At 39.0% G+C, this 13,951-nt stretch overlaps 1 protein-coding gene across 4 annotated transcripts in view; it reads right to left on the reverse strand.

Annotated features, from left to right (window-relative positions):
- Positions 1-6,824: 6,824 nt before the first annotated feature.
- Positions 6,825-13,951, reverse strand: part of alk (ALK receptor tyrosine kinase) — a 479,320-nt gene continuing 472,193 nt past the window's right edge. For all 4 annotated transcript variants that reach the window (XM_083544512.1, XM_083544514.1, XM_083544515.1 and 1 more), the window contains 4 exons: positions 10,519-10,620; positions 10,243-10,377; positions 9,264-9,354; positions 6,825-8,762 (listed from right to left, as the gene is read on the reverse strand). In XM_083544512.1, the coding sequence (XP_083400638.1) occupies positions 7,734-8,762; positions 9,264-9,354; positions 10,243-10,377; positions 10,519-10,620 (1,357 nt within the window). In that variant the 3' untranslated portion in view covers positions 6,825-7,733. The remainder of the gene's footprint in view (positions 8,763-9,263; positions 9,355-10,242; positions 10,378-10,518; positions 10,621-13,951) is intronic.

Genomic DNA, 13,951 nt, shown 5'->3' on the forward strand with positions numbered 1-13,951 from the left:
ACTACTACCACCACCTCTTATATCACTTCTACTACTACTTCTACTACTACGTTTACTACTACCACTACTACTACTATTACAACCACTAATACTATTACTACTACCACTATTACTACTTTTACTACTACTACTACTACTACTACTACTACTACCACTACCACCACTTCCTTTATTACTTCTACTACCACTACTACTACTACTACTACTACTACTACTACTACTACTACTACTATGACCACTTCTACTATTACTACTACCACTACTACTGCCACCACTTCTACTTCTACTACTACCACTTCTACTACTACCACCACCACTACTACTACTACTACTACATCTTCTTCTATTACTTCTACTACTACCACCACCACTACTACTACTACTACTACCACCACTTCTTCTATTACTACTACTACTTTTACTACTACCACTACTACTACTATTACGACCACTTCTACTATTATTACTACTACTACCACTATTACTACTACTACTACTACTACTACTACCACCACCACTTCTTCTATTACTTCTACTATCACTACTACTACTACTACTACAGCCACTTCTACTATTACTACTACTACTACCACTATTACTACTACTACTACTACTACTACTTTTACTACTACCACTACTACTACTATTACGACCACTTCTACTATTATTACTACTACTACCACTATTACTACTACTACTACTACTACTACTACTACCACCACCACTTCTTCCATTACTTCTACTACTACTACTACTACTACTACTACTACTACTACTACTACTACTATGGCCACTTCTACTATTACTACTACTACTACTACTACTACCACTATTACTACTACTACTACTACTACTACTACCACTATTACTACTACTACTACTACCACCACCACTACTACTACTACTACTGCCACCACTTCTACTACTTCCACCACCACTATTACTACTACTACCACTTCTTCTATTACTTCTACTACTACTATTACTATTACTACTACTACTACCACTACTTCTACTACTACTACTACCACCACTACTACTAATAATGATAAATGTTATAATGATAAAATGATAGTTGGTTTTCTCGCTCACACTTATGTGTGTCGAAGCTGACAGAAATGTAACATTTATTTTTATTATACAATAAAGTTTTTCACTACTTCGATGTAGACTATCGGCACAATTTTAGTTTTTGTTTTCAATGATTAAAAGTTGGAGGGCACTAGAGAACGAAGCAGCACATATACAGTATAATAAATCAACTGGATGGATGAGATACGGCTGGGGGAAGAAACGCAAAACATAAAACTGCTTGTTGTTTTTTAATAACACAGTTTATTTACATTTGTGATCAACATTTGAAGAGTAATAAAACTGAATAAATTATATTAATGCAATATACTCTTTTATTATATTGATTAAATTGAGAAATTCATTAAATTGGCACAAATTAATTATTCAATAAAATGAAATACATTTATTAATTAATAGTTTACATTTGTTAGATTTCCATTTGGGCAATACATATGTGTGTGTGTGTGTGTGTGTGTGTGTGTGTGTGTGTGTGTGTGTGTGTGTGTGTGTGTGTGTGTGTGTGTGTGTGTGTATTTTATCTACTTACTGTAACTGTTCTACTTATTTCAGCATAGTTTAACAAATGTCTTCATTCCTTCCATCCTTGTGGAAAATATGTGGAATTTGTATGATTTTCTCTTTTTAAGAGAAATTTTTTAAATAATTATTTAGTGTTTTCATGCATGTGCATGTGCAAGAATTGCATTTGGTGCACATTTGGTGCACATGTGTACATTTACATCCCTAGTGAAGACTGAGCAGATTTTGGAGAGGTAGTAACAATAGAGATTAGGTGTAAGCATTGATAGCAAGTCATTGTAGCTAACAATAGATTTTTATCTTGGTACTGAAGCTTACTAAGTTTTGTTTTGGTGTGGAAAGTTTTGCTAAAATACAGCCTCGCATTCTGTTTGGGGGCTTTGCTTTAAGGTTCAATGACCCGTTCCATACAAACTATTGGGAGTATTCAGTTAAATTTTTTTTCAACTTTTGTGATTTTCTATAGGAGATGTAACCATCCAAGATAAATGGGCATTAAAATGGAAATAGATCTAGCATTTAAACAGAATTCAGGAATTTTAAATTAGACCAGTGATTGCCCTAGAGCACTTAGTGTGCTTGGCTCAAATTTGGTAAAAATATTCCTTAGACCCTTTGCAATCATATTTACCAAATTTTATAACTTTATCTGGTTCTGTGAGCTACCATTGACTTTTTTTTTTATACATTGATTGTCAAAAAAAAATACCATATACCTGTGGTCCCTGGGCCCTACCCAATATAATACTTTGATTGATTTGTATTCATTAAGCTTTTTTTTTGCTGCTTTTTTTTTTTTTTTATGAAAATTAGTTATAATAAATAGTAGTGACATCTGGAAATAGAAAGCAAGACAAGGAGACGTGGTGGTGGAATGAGGAAGTGCAGGAGAGCATTAGGGGAAAGAGGTTGGCAAGAAGTGGGATAAACAGAGTGATGAGAAAAGTAGGCAGGAGTACAAGGAGATGTGGCAGCAGGTAAAGAGGGATGTGGCGAAAGCCAAGGAAAAGGCATATAAGGAGCTGTATGAGAGGTTGGACACTAAGGAAGGAGAAAAGGATTTATACCGATTGGCCAGGCAGAGGGACCGAGCTGGGAAGGATGTACTGCAAGTTAGAGCAGTAAAGGATGGAGAGGGAAATATGTTGACTAGTGAGAAGAGTGTGTTGAGAAGGTGGAGGGAGTATTTTGAGCAGCTGATGAATGAGGAAAATCAGAGAGAGAGAAGGTTGGATGATGTGGAGTTGGTGAAGCAGGATGTAGATAGGATTAGTAAGGAGGAAGTGAGAGCAGCGATTAAGAGGATGAAGAGTGGAAAGTCGGTTGGACCAGATGACATACCGGTAGAAGCATGGAGATGTTTAGGAGAGATGGCAGTGGAGTTTTTGACCAGGTTGTTTAACAGGATTTTGGAAGGTGAGAAGATGCCTGAGCAATGGAGAAGAAGTGTGCTGGTACCGATCTTTAAGCATAGAGGAGATGTGCAGTCAATTCCTACAGGGGAATTAAGTTGATCAGTCACACCATGAAGTTATGGGAAAGAGTAGTGGAAGCCAGGCTGAGAGAAGAGGTGACTATCTGTGAGCAACTGTATGGTTTCATGCCGAGAAAGAGCACCACAGATGCCTTATTTGCTTTGAGGATGTTGATGGAGAAGTATAGAGAAGGACAGAAAGAATTGCATTGTGTATTTGTGGATTTAGAGAAAGCGTACGACAGAGTGCCAAGAGAGGAGTTGTGGTATTGTATGAGGAAGTCAGGTGTGTCAGAGAAGTATGTGAGAGTGGTGTGACAGTGTGACGGCAGTGAAGTGTGCAGTAGGTACGACGGACTGGTTCAGGGTGAAGGTTGGACTGCATCAAGGATCGGCCCTGAGCCCTTTCCTGTTTGCAGTGGTGATGGACAGGTTGACGGAGTCTCCCTGGACTATGATGTTTGCGGATGATATTGTGATTTGTGGTGAGAGTAGAGAGCAGGTTGAGAAGAGCCTGGAGAGGTGGAGATATGCGTTGGAGAGAAGGGGAATGAGAGTCAGTAGGAGTAAGACAGAGTACATGTGTGTGAATGAGAGGGAGGGCAGTGGAGTGATGCGGTTGCAGGGAGAAGAGCGGGAAAAGGTGGAGGAGTTCAGGTACCTGGGGTCAACTGTGCAAAGTAATGGAGAGTGTGTTAGGGAAGTAAAGAAAAGAGTGCAGGCAGGGTGGAGTGGGTGGAGAAGAGTGACAGGAGTGATTTGTGATAGTAGGGTATCTGCAAGAATGAAAGGGAAAGTTTATAGGACTGTGGTGAGACCTGCGATGTTGTATGGATTAGAGACAGTGGCATTGAGTAAAAGACATGAGATGGAGCTGGAGGTGGCAGAGCTAAAGATGTTAAGGTTTTCGTTGGGAGTGAGGAGGATGGACAAGATTAGAAATGAGTTTATTAGAGGGACAGCGCATGTAGGATGTTTTGGTGACAAGGTGAGGGAGGCGAGATTGAGATGGTTTGGACATGTGCAAAGGAGGGACATGATTTATATTGGTAGAAGAATGCTGAGGATAGAGCCACCAGGTAGGAGGAAAAGAGGAAGGCCAAGGAGGAGGTTCATGGATGTGGTGAGGGAAGACATGCAGGTAGTTGGTGTGAAAGAGGCAGATGTAGAGGACAGGGGGGTATGGAGACGGATGATCCGCTATGGCGACCCCTAATGGGAGCAGCCGAAAGAAGAAGAAGAAGTTATAATAAATAGTAGCAGGCTGGGGCAGCAGTAATGTCACCCCACAGACCCATGGTCAAAGAATCCATTGGGAGATTGGGTGAAGTTGGGTGATCCGTGTTTTTTTTACAAGGATTTGATTCAACTGACAAAAAAAACAACATGCCAATAAAGTGCACTTCTAAAGGGGGTTATACTGGTGTTTTTATTTATAGTATGTCAATGTTATATATTTATATGTTATATCAATGTTATAGTTTTGGGTAAACCATGGAAATAACTCCAATTCTTTTTCTGTTCTTTTTTCTGGACATCAATTTAGAGAGAAAGAAAGTAAACAAATGGCTGACAAATAATGCAGGTCATAACCTCTTACGTTGCTATTGTAAGTGTTTTAAGATGTTTTAGTGTGGACAGTCAATTTTCGGGAAACTTTTTTTTTCCATTCTATCCAAATTAATATAGACATAACCTGACTGAAAGCACCAATAAAAAACACTAATAAATCATGTGTATAAGACTGACAACAAAGAAAGCAAGTTAAGCAATAAAGGTTTTGTTTAGATGTTGAACTGATCGAACCTGCATTTCTTACGTTCCTAAGTTACTGATAGTAAAATGATTTTAGTGGGTTAAACTACGTACGAAAGATCAGCTGAATATCCCGGATCTAAACAATTCACAACATTTAATATCATCTCTTAGACTGGAGTTAATGAAGATGTTTGCGATCAGTTAGTGCAGCTTGACACAAAGACAAAACAGTGATGTTTGGTAATGCAATAAGATTCTCTATGCTTTCTTTTTATGAGAAGGACACAGGCTTTTGCATTGTGAGCAAGCTGAAACTTCCTTAAATATGCAGCACGGCAGGCAGGCAGCCAGCAACACATTACAATAGGAGTTATGAAACCATGAATTAGTTTTGCAGTGCTGTGTAAGGTTAGCATTTTTGTTATTCACCCCGATGATAATGAGCAGTTTTAGAGACATTAGCATTGAAGGTTACACCAAGGTTCTTAACTGAAGCTTTTAGTTTTACATAAAAGCGGTCGAGCTCCAGGGCAAAACAACCTTACCACAGACAGACTTAGTGCCCAACAGCAACATCTCTGTTTTATTCAAAGAAGGAAGTTTCTTTTGGAATGTTGCTGGAGTCCAGTAGATCGGAAAATAAGAGGACCGGTTTGCTTACTTACATTTGGGGCATTTGTAGCAGCTTGTTGGTTCTGGAATTTGCAACCTTCCAAACAGTTCAACTTCTTAACCACTAAGCCACCACTTCTGTATAACATGGCTTCATTGTGTGGGGTTGCGTGAAAAAGACTACCACAATTACTGAACTGGAATAAAATAATTGCTTACCTGCTTATTACTTCATTGATACTTGGTGATTACTTATTCACTACTACTACTATTGATTAAAAGATCCCTGGTGGTCTAGTGGTTAGGATGCGGCGCTCTCACCGCTGCGGCCCGGGTTCGATCCCCGGTCAGGGAACCGACCCCAGCCACTCTTAGTGCCGGTCCCAAGCCCGGAAAAAATGGGGAGGGTTGCGTTAGGAAGGGCATCGAGTGTAAAAAACATGTGCCAAATCAAACATGCGGATGGTCCTCTGTGGCGACCCCTAATGGGAGAAGCTGAAAGAAAGTTTTACTATTGAAAAAAGATCCTGCCATAACCATACTTACCAGCCTTCCCAAGGTCTGGGTTGAAAAAGCTCAAATGCCCCTGAATTAATACAAAGAGCATTGAATTATGCAAACTCCATTTGAAACATCACAGTATAAGAAAAGATTGAGACAATAGGTTAGCAGAAAATATTGTACAGTGGTACCTTTAAATACGAATGCCCCAAATATGTATAATTCAGAATACGTATCGAAATTCATAAAAAAATTCATATCGGTTTACGCATAGAAATTCAGAACACGAATCATCTGAATCTTGCAGGCTAAAATTTGAATTGACAATGGTTTTCTCGTACCGCCTCCCATGCCTCTCAACCCTCAGTTAGCGTCTTCAGTTCATTGTGAGAGCACTGTCTTAGCGCTGTGTTTATTACTGTGTCTTTGTTTCGTTAATATTTATCACTAAACAGTATCGCATACACTATACCATGCCTATTATATCGTAGTAAGATTTGTCTCCTTTCAAACAATAATTCTCCCTCCTTCTCCTCCGAACATCATCTCCATCACGTCAGTATTCACTCTTCTCTAAAGGTAGAATACCCAGTAAAGATAATGTTTTCCTATTTTAGATGTTAAGGCACCATTATTAGATGCTAAATACTAAATAATAGTAGTGCATATTGGTTGTTTTTTTTATTTTTATATTAATATATCTGGGGTCGTTCGGAACGAATTATCCAACTTTACATTATTCCTTATAGGTAAAATTCGTATCAGTATACGAATATTTCAGAGTGCGAATCGTGTTCCGGAACGCATTAAATTCGTATTTTGAGGTACCACTGTATTATTAAATGATATGTGGCCCTGTTCAATATTTTTAAAATTAACCATTTATTGAATTCAATTGAACTGAAACAAAGAGACCAAAGAGCAATAATTAAATTTTCTGCAAAGATGGATACAGCTCTTATATACACAAAAGCTTCCTTTAGAAGCCACAGGTTAACTGAAAATAGATGGAATGAGAGAGTTCAATACCTCAATTCCTCTTTGAGTTAAATACACAAATTTACACCTCTTTCACACAAGTCACACAAATCCTCGCAGTGTTCATACAACAGTAAAATTATTCACAAACATGACAATTTCCCTGACCACTTAACCCTTTTTCAAATACCAAGGCAACTGATTGCCTTCCCGCTAATAGATGTCAGGCGCCTTTAACATGAACCGATCTGCTAAACAGAAACCATTAAAGATTTATTTCATTTATTAAATTTCAAGTCCGATGAAAACTGCTGTAGAATTTCAAGAGTGAACCAAATGAGGCATAGATGAGTGGAGCGGTTTGCCTTATGAAGCACACCATTAATAATTTACACAGCTTCCAAATAATAAATTAACAAATGAATAAATAAACAAGCAGGCAAGCAAACATCAACAAACTTGTTTTTCCCTGTGAATGTGAGAAAGGATATGAGAGCATTTTTCAGGTAAAGGTGTTATGAGCGACTCCAGCACTGTCTCTAAACTTTTAAAGTCTATAAAACTCCCAGGGCTCCCTCCATCCATTGACTTCCTAAAGATTTAGATATGTAAAACAGTCATTCTCATCTTAAAAGTCGCTGGTAGTGAGGAGTCAATGTTGGTCTGGTCGAGAAGCAGAGCGAGTGGAGGGAGGGTATGCACGGTGGATGTGAGCTGAGGTGGGCACAGACGGATGGCACAGTGTTTTAAGCGGGCACTGAATAAAAGAGTCTGGGAGCAGGAAGAAAGAGGAGGGTTAAAGCACTGTGGCATTGTGCCCATCCATCTTAGGGAGTCTGGAGTCCTGAACTGTTCCCATTGTCACCAGCAGGGGGCGGCTGTCCTCAGCAGTGCCAGTCCGGCCTACTGAGATGGGTCTCTGCTGGTTGGTGAGGGCAGGAGGTGGCATGGCATTCTGGGGTCCAGACAATGATTCCAAAGGCAAACCTTGCTCCTGGTAGCCATACCCGATGTTACCACAAGGGAATCGGCGAAGTCTGTAGAGAGGTACAGGGGGCAGGGCTGATGAATCCAGCAAAAGAGGTGCTGGGCCAGGTTGGGGAGGAGGGGGCAAAAGAGGCCTGCACTGCCCCTGTTGCTGGATTTGAATTTGCTGTTGTTGCTGGATTTTTTGCTGCTGCTGCTGGATCTGTATCTGTTGCTGTTGAAGTTTTTGTTGTTGCTGCTGCTGAATTTGTATCTTCTGCTGCTGCTGGATCTGTATCTGCTGTTGTTTGTGCTGATGCTGCAGGCTTAAAGCCTCAGCCATACCCCCAGTCCGGCCAGAGAGCTCATGGCCTTGACCTCCTGCTTGCCTCTGTGCCTGGGCCTGCCGCCTCTTCTGCTGTTGTTGAAGGAACCATGAGCCATATGTTGGGTTCCACAAATTGGTCGGCTTCCCATTACGGTTATCCTTCTCACCTGTAGGAGCCTGAGCAAAACCCAGGTTGATATGGCCTTCATCTTGGGGAGCAGGGACAACAGAGGAGGGCTTGCTGCAGGCTGGCAGCGCCGATGTTAAGGATGTTGGTGGATGGAGCTGGGAGGCAGCACTGGGAATAGGTTTGCTGTCAGAGGAGTGAGCATTCATAAGGAGAGCCTCAGCAGCTTTCTTGGCCTCCTCTGAGCGGGTCACAGTGGTGGAAGATGACACTTCCTCTGTTCCCTGGGGAGTGGCTAGTAAAGAGGGTGCAGCGGGGTCATCCGGACGCATGGGTACCCGCTCTTCCTCCTCGGGCATCGGCCCATACTCAACAGGTAAAGGTACGTTTACCACATCTGGATCCTGCAAAAGAGATGGATATTGCAAACAGGAAAATGTACCAAATAATTACTTCCTGAATTTGAAACTACAAAGCCGAGATTTACTCAAGTATCTTTCCAAAAATGCTGGTAAATGCATTTAATATATATATATATATATATATATATATATATATATATATATATATATATATATATATATATATATATATATATATATATATATATATATATATTCAATATATGGGCATTGACAATGCAAGGAAGTAAAAGTTTAAATAGTCTTGCATTTTAATGACTTTTAAATGATTTTAGGGTCTAATTGTCCGTGTCGCAAAAACCAGGACCCTTGCAAAGTACTGAGTATATTAACAATTAGAATAAGATAATGTACCAAATCATTTTTTGTGTATTAGCAATGCAGATTCATGCTATACAGTGTATATTCTTTCTATAGAATAGCGTCACTGACTCCACAGTTACAAAATGTGCTCATGAACCCTCAAAAGAACCATTTCTGCACCTGCAAACAATAGTCAATCCGTTCTAGGATAGTGGAGAAGTTTGGCCTGTCTTCAGGTTGGTGTTGCCAGCTCTGCGTCATTATCCGATAGCTGTTAAACACACACACGCACAGAAACGCACACAAGCACACAAAAAAAGTTGACTCATTAAAATTTGGTGTTTTGTTTATTTCCTCATTACTGGATTTCTCCCTTACCAAGCGAGGCTATTTACTGTGTGGGTGATTGCGTTTCGATAGCTGAGAGCCAAACTAGAGTGAAAGGCACCCAACTGAGATTTGATTTAATCAAGGCTTTTTTTGTTGTTGTTAAAATACAACAAAAAAAAACAGCTAATTACAATTTTCATTTCAGTTGCACACATCAATTTTTCCAATGAATCCATCGCACAGAGCTCACGTGTTATTTAAAGGTCGAATAAATAATAATGTAAAACATTAATCTGGTCAGACAATTTTAAACAAGTTTCTGTATCGTTGTCTTATATTGGGGTGGGACTTTGCATTATTAATTATGAGTCAATGCCTCCACTGATTAAGTTAGAATTTAATACAAATGAGAGAACTGATTGAGGAAGAGTTAAAGCATGGTCACAAAAAAAAAAAAGATCCCAAATGTCCTGATAATCTCTGGGATCACTGTTATATCTCGATTGCTGATTAGATCTTTAAATCCACCTACAGATTTCTGTATAACTGCTTTGTGACAATGTCTACTGTGAAAGTAGTTCCTACAACAACAGATCACTATAGTGTATAGAAAATAGATTGTTGATTGTTATATGTGTTATACTATATATATATATATATATATATATATATATATATATATATATATATATATATATATATATATATATATATATATATACAGTACAGACCAAAAGTTTGGACACACCTTCTCATTCAAAGAGTTTTCTTTATTTTCATGACTATGAAAATTGTAGAGTCACACATATATATACATAATGCCACTCACACTGGTCCTGGGCAGTTTTTTGGAGGGTCCATCCTGCCTCCATTAGTGACAAAATCCAAAACCTCCTGATTACTGCGGCTGGGGTACGGCATATATCCCATTGAGAAGATTTCCCACAGCAGCACGCCAAAAGACCTGAGCCGTGCAATCAGGGAAAGCAAAAAAAAAAAGAGAGGAAATGAGTCAATCACAACTAGAAGTATAAATATACAGTATAAATGTCAGATGACATACAGACTGTTAAATCTTTTTTACATTATGCAGTGTTTCTATTACCATGTATCAGTTTTGGAGGTAAAGATTCCTTCCATAAAGGCCTCTGGGGGCATCCATTTAACTGGCAGCATGGCACGACCTCCTTTCCTATAGTAGCTGGCTCTGTAGAGACACAAGCACATAATGCATTTTTCATCCATGCACAGGCTCCAATGCCCACAACAGCCAGGCACAGCAGCATGCTGACTTATTAACTATGCTCTAAGATTGAAGAGAAAAGAGAGGAAGATACCAGTAGGAAGTAGAAATCTTCATGAATACTGTCTTAGTCAGAAACATATTCATTGGGCAAGTGTGGGGAAATATTTATTTTTCATTACAATCGTTCCAACAATAGAGAGATGATCTTTTCAGACCTGCATTTGACTAAAATGGCTGAGAAAAAACTGCCACTAGGTGTAAATATCTGTGTATATAATGCTTTGTGATGGATTCTATTCCATTCCCACTTCCCTCACAGTATTTCTGGAATAGGCTCTGGTTCCATTGTGACCTTGACCAAGATAAAGCAATGATTGTATGTGTGTTACATTTTATATATACATAAATACATACCCCTAATGATGTGAAGAGAATTTAACACTTATTTCATGAAATGAGATATTATAGGATTATCCTATTTTCTATAATTCTTAGCCATTAACTATGCTACATCATTGGTGTAAACCAAAGGCATTAATAAAGTATAAATGACCCAAACTCTGCATTTGTCATGTAAATAGTATTTTACAAACAATATCTGAATGAAGTGTTATATGAAAGTATAAGTATTTGGTGTTTTTTTTGGCAATAAAACAAAAAACAATACCTTTGTTATATGTGATTGATTTAAAACAGTTATATTTGTTAGATAGTCACTGTTTTAATGAAATGTTGCAATGGCATTTTCATTCCTTTTAGTAAAAAAGGGTTTTACACAAGCAATATACAGTACTAAAAAAAACCCCAAAAAAACCAAAAACGATTTATAGCAAAGGATTATGTATAAGACTGACTTGCACGAGGAAAGCTCGCTATTGTGATGACTCGCACGTATCCACACTGATAAGTGTGTATTCAAAGTGGATTATGATTCAATTTCCAGACGCTTATAATTCTACTCGGAGAGCCGCACTGAATATAGCTCCTACGAGCGAGAGTCTTAGTCACTTTTCCTCCTTTCAGAGCAGCTCTTATCTGAGATGTGTTCCTGTATCAGATCTGCTCACGATAACTGCGCTCACCTGGAGAGAGTAAGAAGGGAAAAAAAGGGAAAAAAAAACGACTTTGGGGGAAAGGTACACAGAAAGCTCCTGATTGTTGCCATGTCGTTAAGCGCTGGTGGGACAGAATCGAGGGGAACCGGTTGTTTATCATAGAATGGAAGCGAAGAGTCAAAGACGTATTACCTCCTTTCTTCCAAACAAAGACATTTATACTCCTGACAAAAATCAGAGCTTTGGCAGCCTTATCATGTCTTGGTGCTGTGTGGCCCTTTGAGATAACTGACAGCCACACCAACTCGGAGACATTGCTCTACTAGGGCTTTACATTATATATATATATATATCATGCTTGTATAATCCTGCTCATGGAAAAGCCACACGTCTCTCGTTCCAGAACGAAAAATAAAGCAGCACAATCCTTGCTAAAATGGAAAGGGATCGTGCAAAGCATGGGCAGACCTCTCAGCTATGTATTGCTGTGGGAATCTGGACTTGGATTAGATTAATCCCTTCATATCAAACTTGATCTAAGTGGTGAGTAAAGGCTGCTTAAGGAATAGTGTCTAAAACCGGTGCCTGTGTTGTGATAAGTATTTTGTCTCTGCAAAGTCCTTAGAACCGGTCCCGTTTTTCACTCAGATAAACAACGCATGGCCAAACATCATTTCATTATTAGTTTTACGAAAATAAATCCAAAATGTAAAAGCAATATATAAAATTGTAAGTACACCTTAACTGCTTCCATAAGATTTATGAGGTTAAGTAGCAGCCACGTTCTGCTTATTAAATGCCTTTGTTTAATCATCAGCAAGTGTGATCACCTTTATAAAAACCCAAGTTTTACCAGTTTGCTTGTCATTAATGTGTGTGTTAACAATAGGGAGGAAAGACATTAGCAGCAAACACAGACAAGCAATTGTTGCTACCCATCAATTTGGAAAGGGTTATAAGGCCATTTTTAAACAACTGAAAGCCCATTATTCTACATTGAGAAAGATCATTAATACATGGAAGCTGACATTCCAGCAAATTCTCTCCAAGGTCAGGGTGCAATGCTCTGAGAAATAAAAATTAAATAGAAAAACAATAGATACAATGAGTAGGTCTTACTTTGCAGTCACAAGACCTGCAGTCTTTGAGTATACCAAAGCATTTTAGAGCAGTGGTCCCCAACCTTTTTTGCGCCACGGACCTGATTAATGTCGGACAATAAGTTATGTATAATTTCTGTTCGTCCCGGTACCAAATGACCCATGGACTGGTGCCGTTCGTGGCCCGGGGGTTGGGGACCACTGTTCTAAAGGAAAATATAAAGCAATCTGTCTGACAGCTAAAACAAAATAAGGTCATGCAACAGCACAAAGATCATAGGCACACCAGCAAATCTTTAACTGAATGGCTGAAAAAAACCCAGAATCAAGGTCTTGCAATGGCCCAGTCAAAAGTCCAGATCTCAGCTTGACTAAAATCCTGTGGTTGGACCTTTAGAAAGCTGTGAATAAACAACTGCCCACGAACCTTAAAAAACTAAAGCAACATTGGAACAATGAATGAGCCTCATGCCCCATCCTGAGAGCCTAAAAAAAGTCATGTAGAAAATGATTACTTAAAAGTATTGCTGCTGAAGTTACTTCTACGGGGTGTACTTAGTTTTTCACACATGGCTTCTCAGTATTGGCTTTATTTCTGTAAAATAATTTACGACATGGTGTATATGCCATGCGCTGGTTGCTTTTATCTAATCTTAAGAGCTAATTAAGACCAAATGATTTTAATGACTATGTCCTGATACGTTTAAGCTTAGAATACAAAAGAGTATTTTCTTTTTCACATGACTGCTCATTCAAAAGCAAATCATTTTGAACGTTATAATATTGCCTCATTCTCGGCATGAAACCATACTGTTGCTTACAGATGTTCACCTCTTCCCTCAGCATGGCTTCCACTACTCTTTCCCATAACTTCATGGTGTGACTGATCAACTTAATTCCCCTGTAGTTACTGCAAGTCTGCAAATGCCCTATTCTTAAAGATCAGTACCAGCACACTTCTCAGGCATCCTCTCACCTTCCAGAATCTTGTTGAACAATCTGGTTAAAAACTCCCCTGCCATCTCACCTAAACATCTCCATGTTTCCACCATTATGTCGTCTGGTCCTACTGACTTTCCACTCCATCCTCTTAATAGCTGCTCTCACTTCCTCCTTACTAATCCTATCCACTTCACC

This window comes from Silurus aristotelis (genome assembly GCF_946808225.1).
Source record: "Silurus aristotelis genome assembly, chromosome: 6".
Taxonomy (NCBI): Eukaryota; Metazoa; Chordata; class Actinopteri; order Siluriformes; family Siluridae; genus Silurus; species Silurus aristotelis.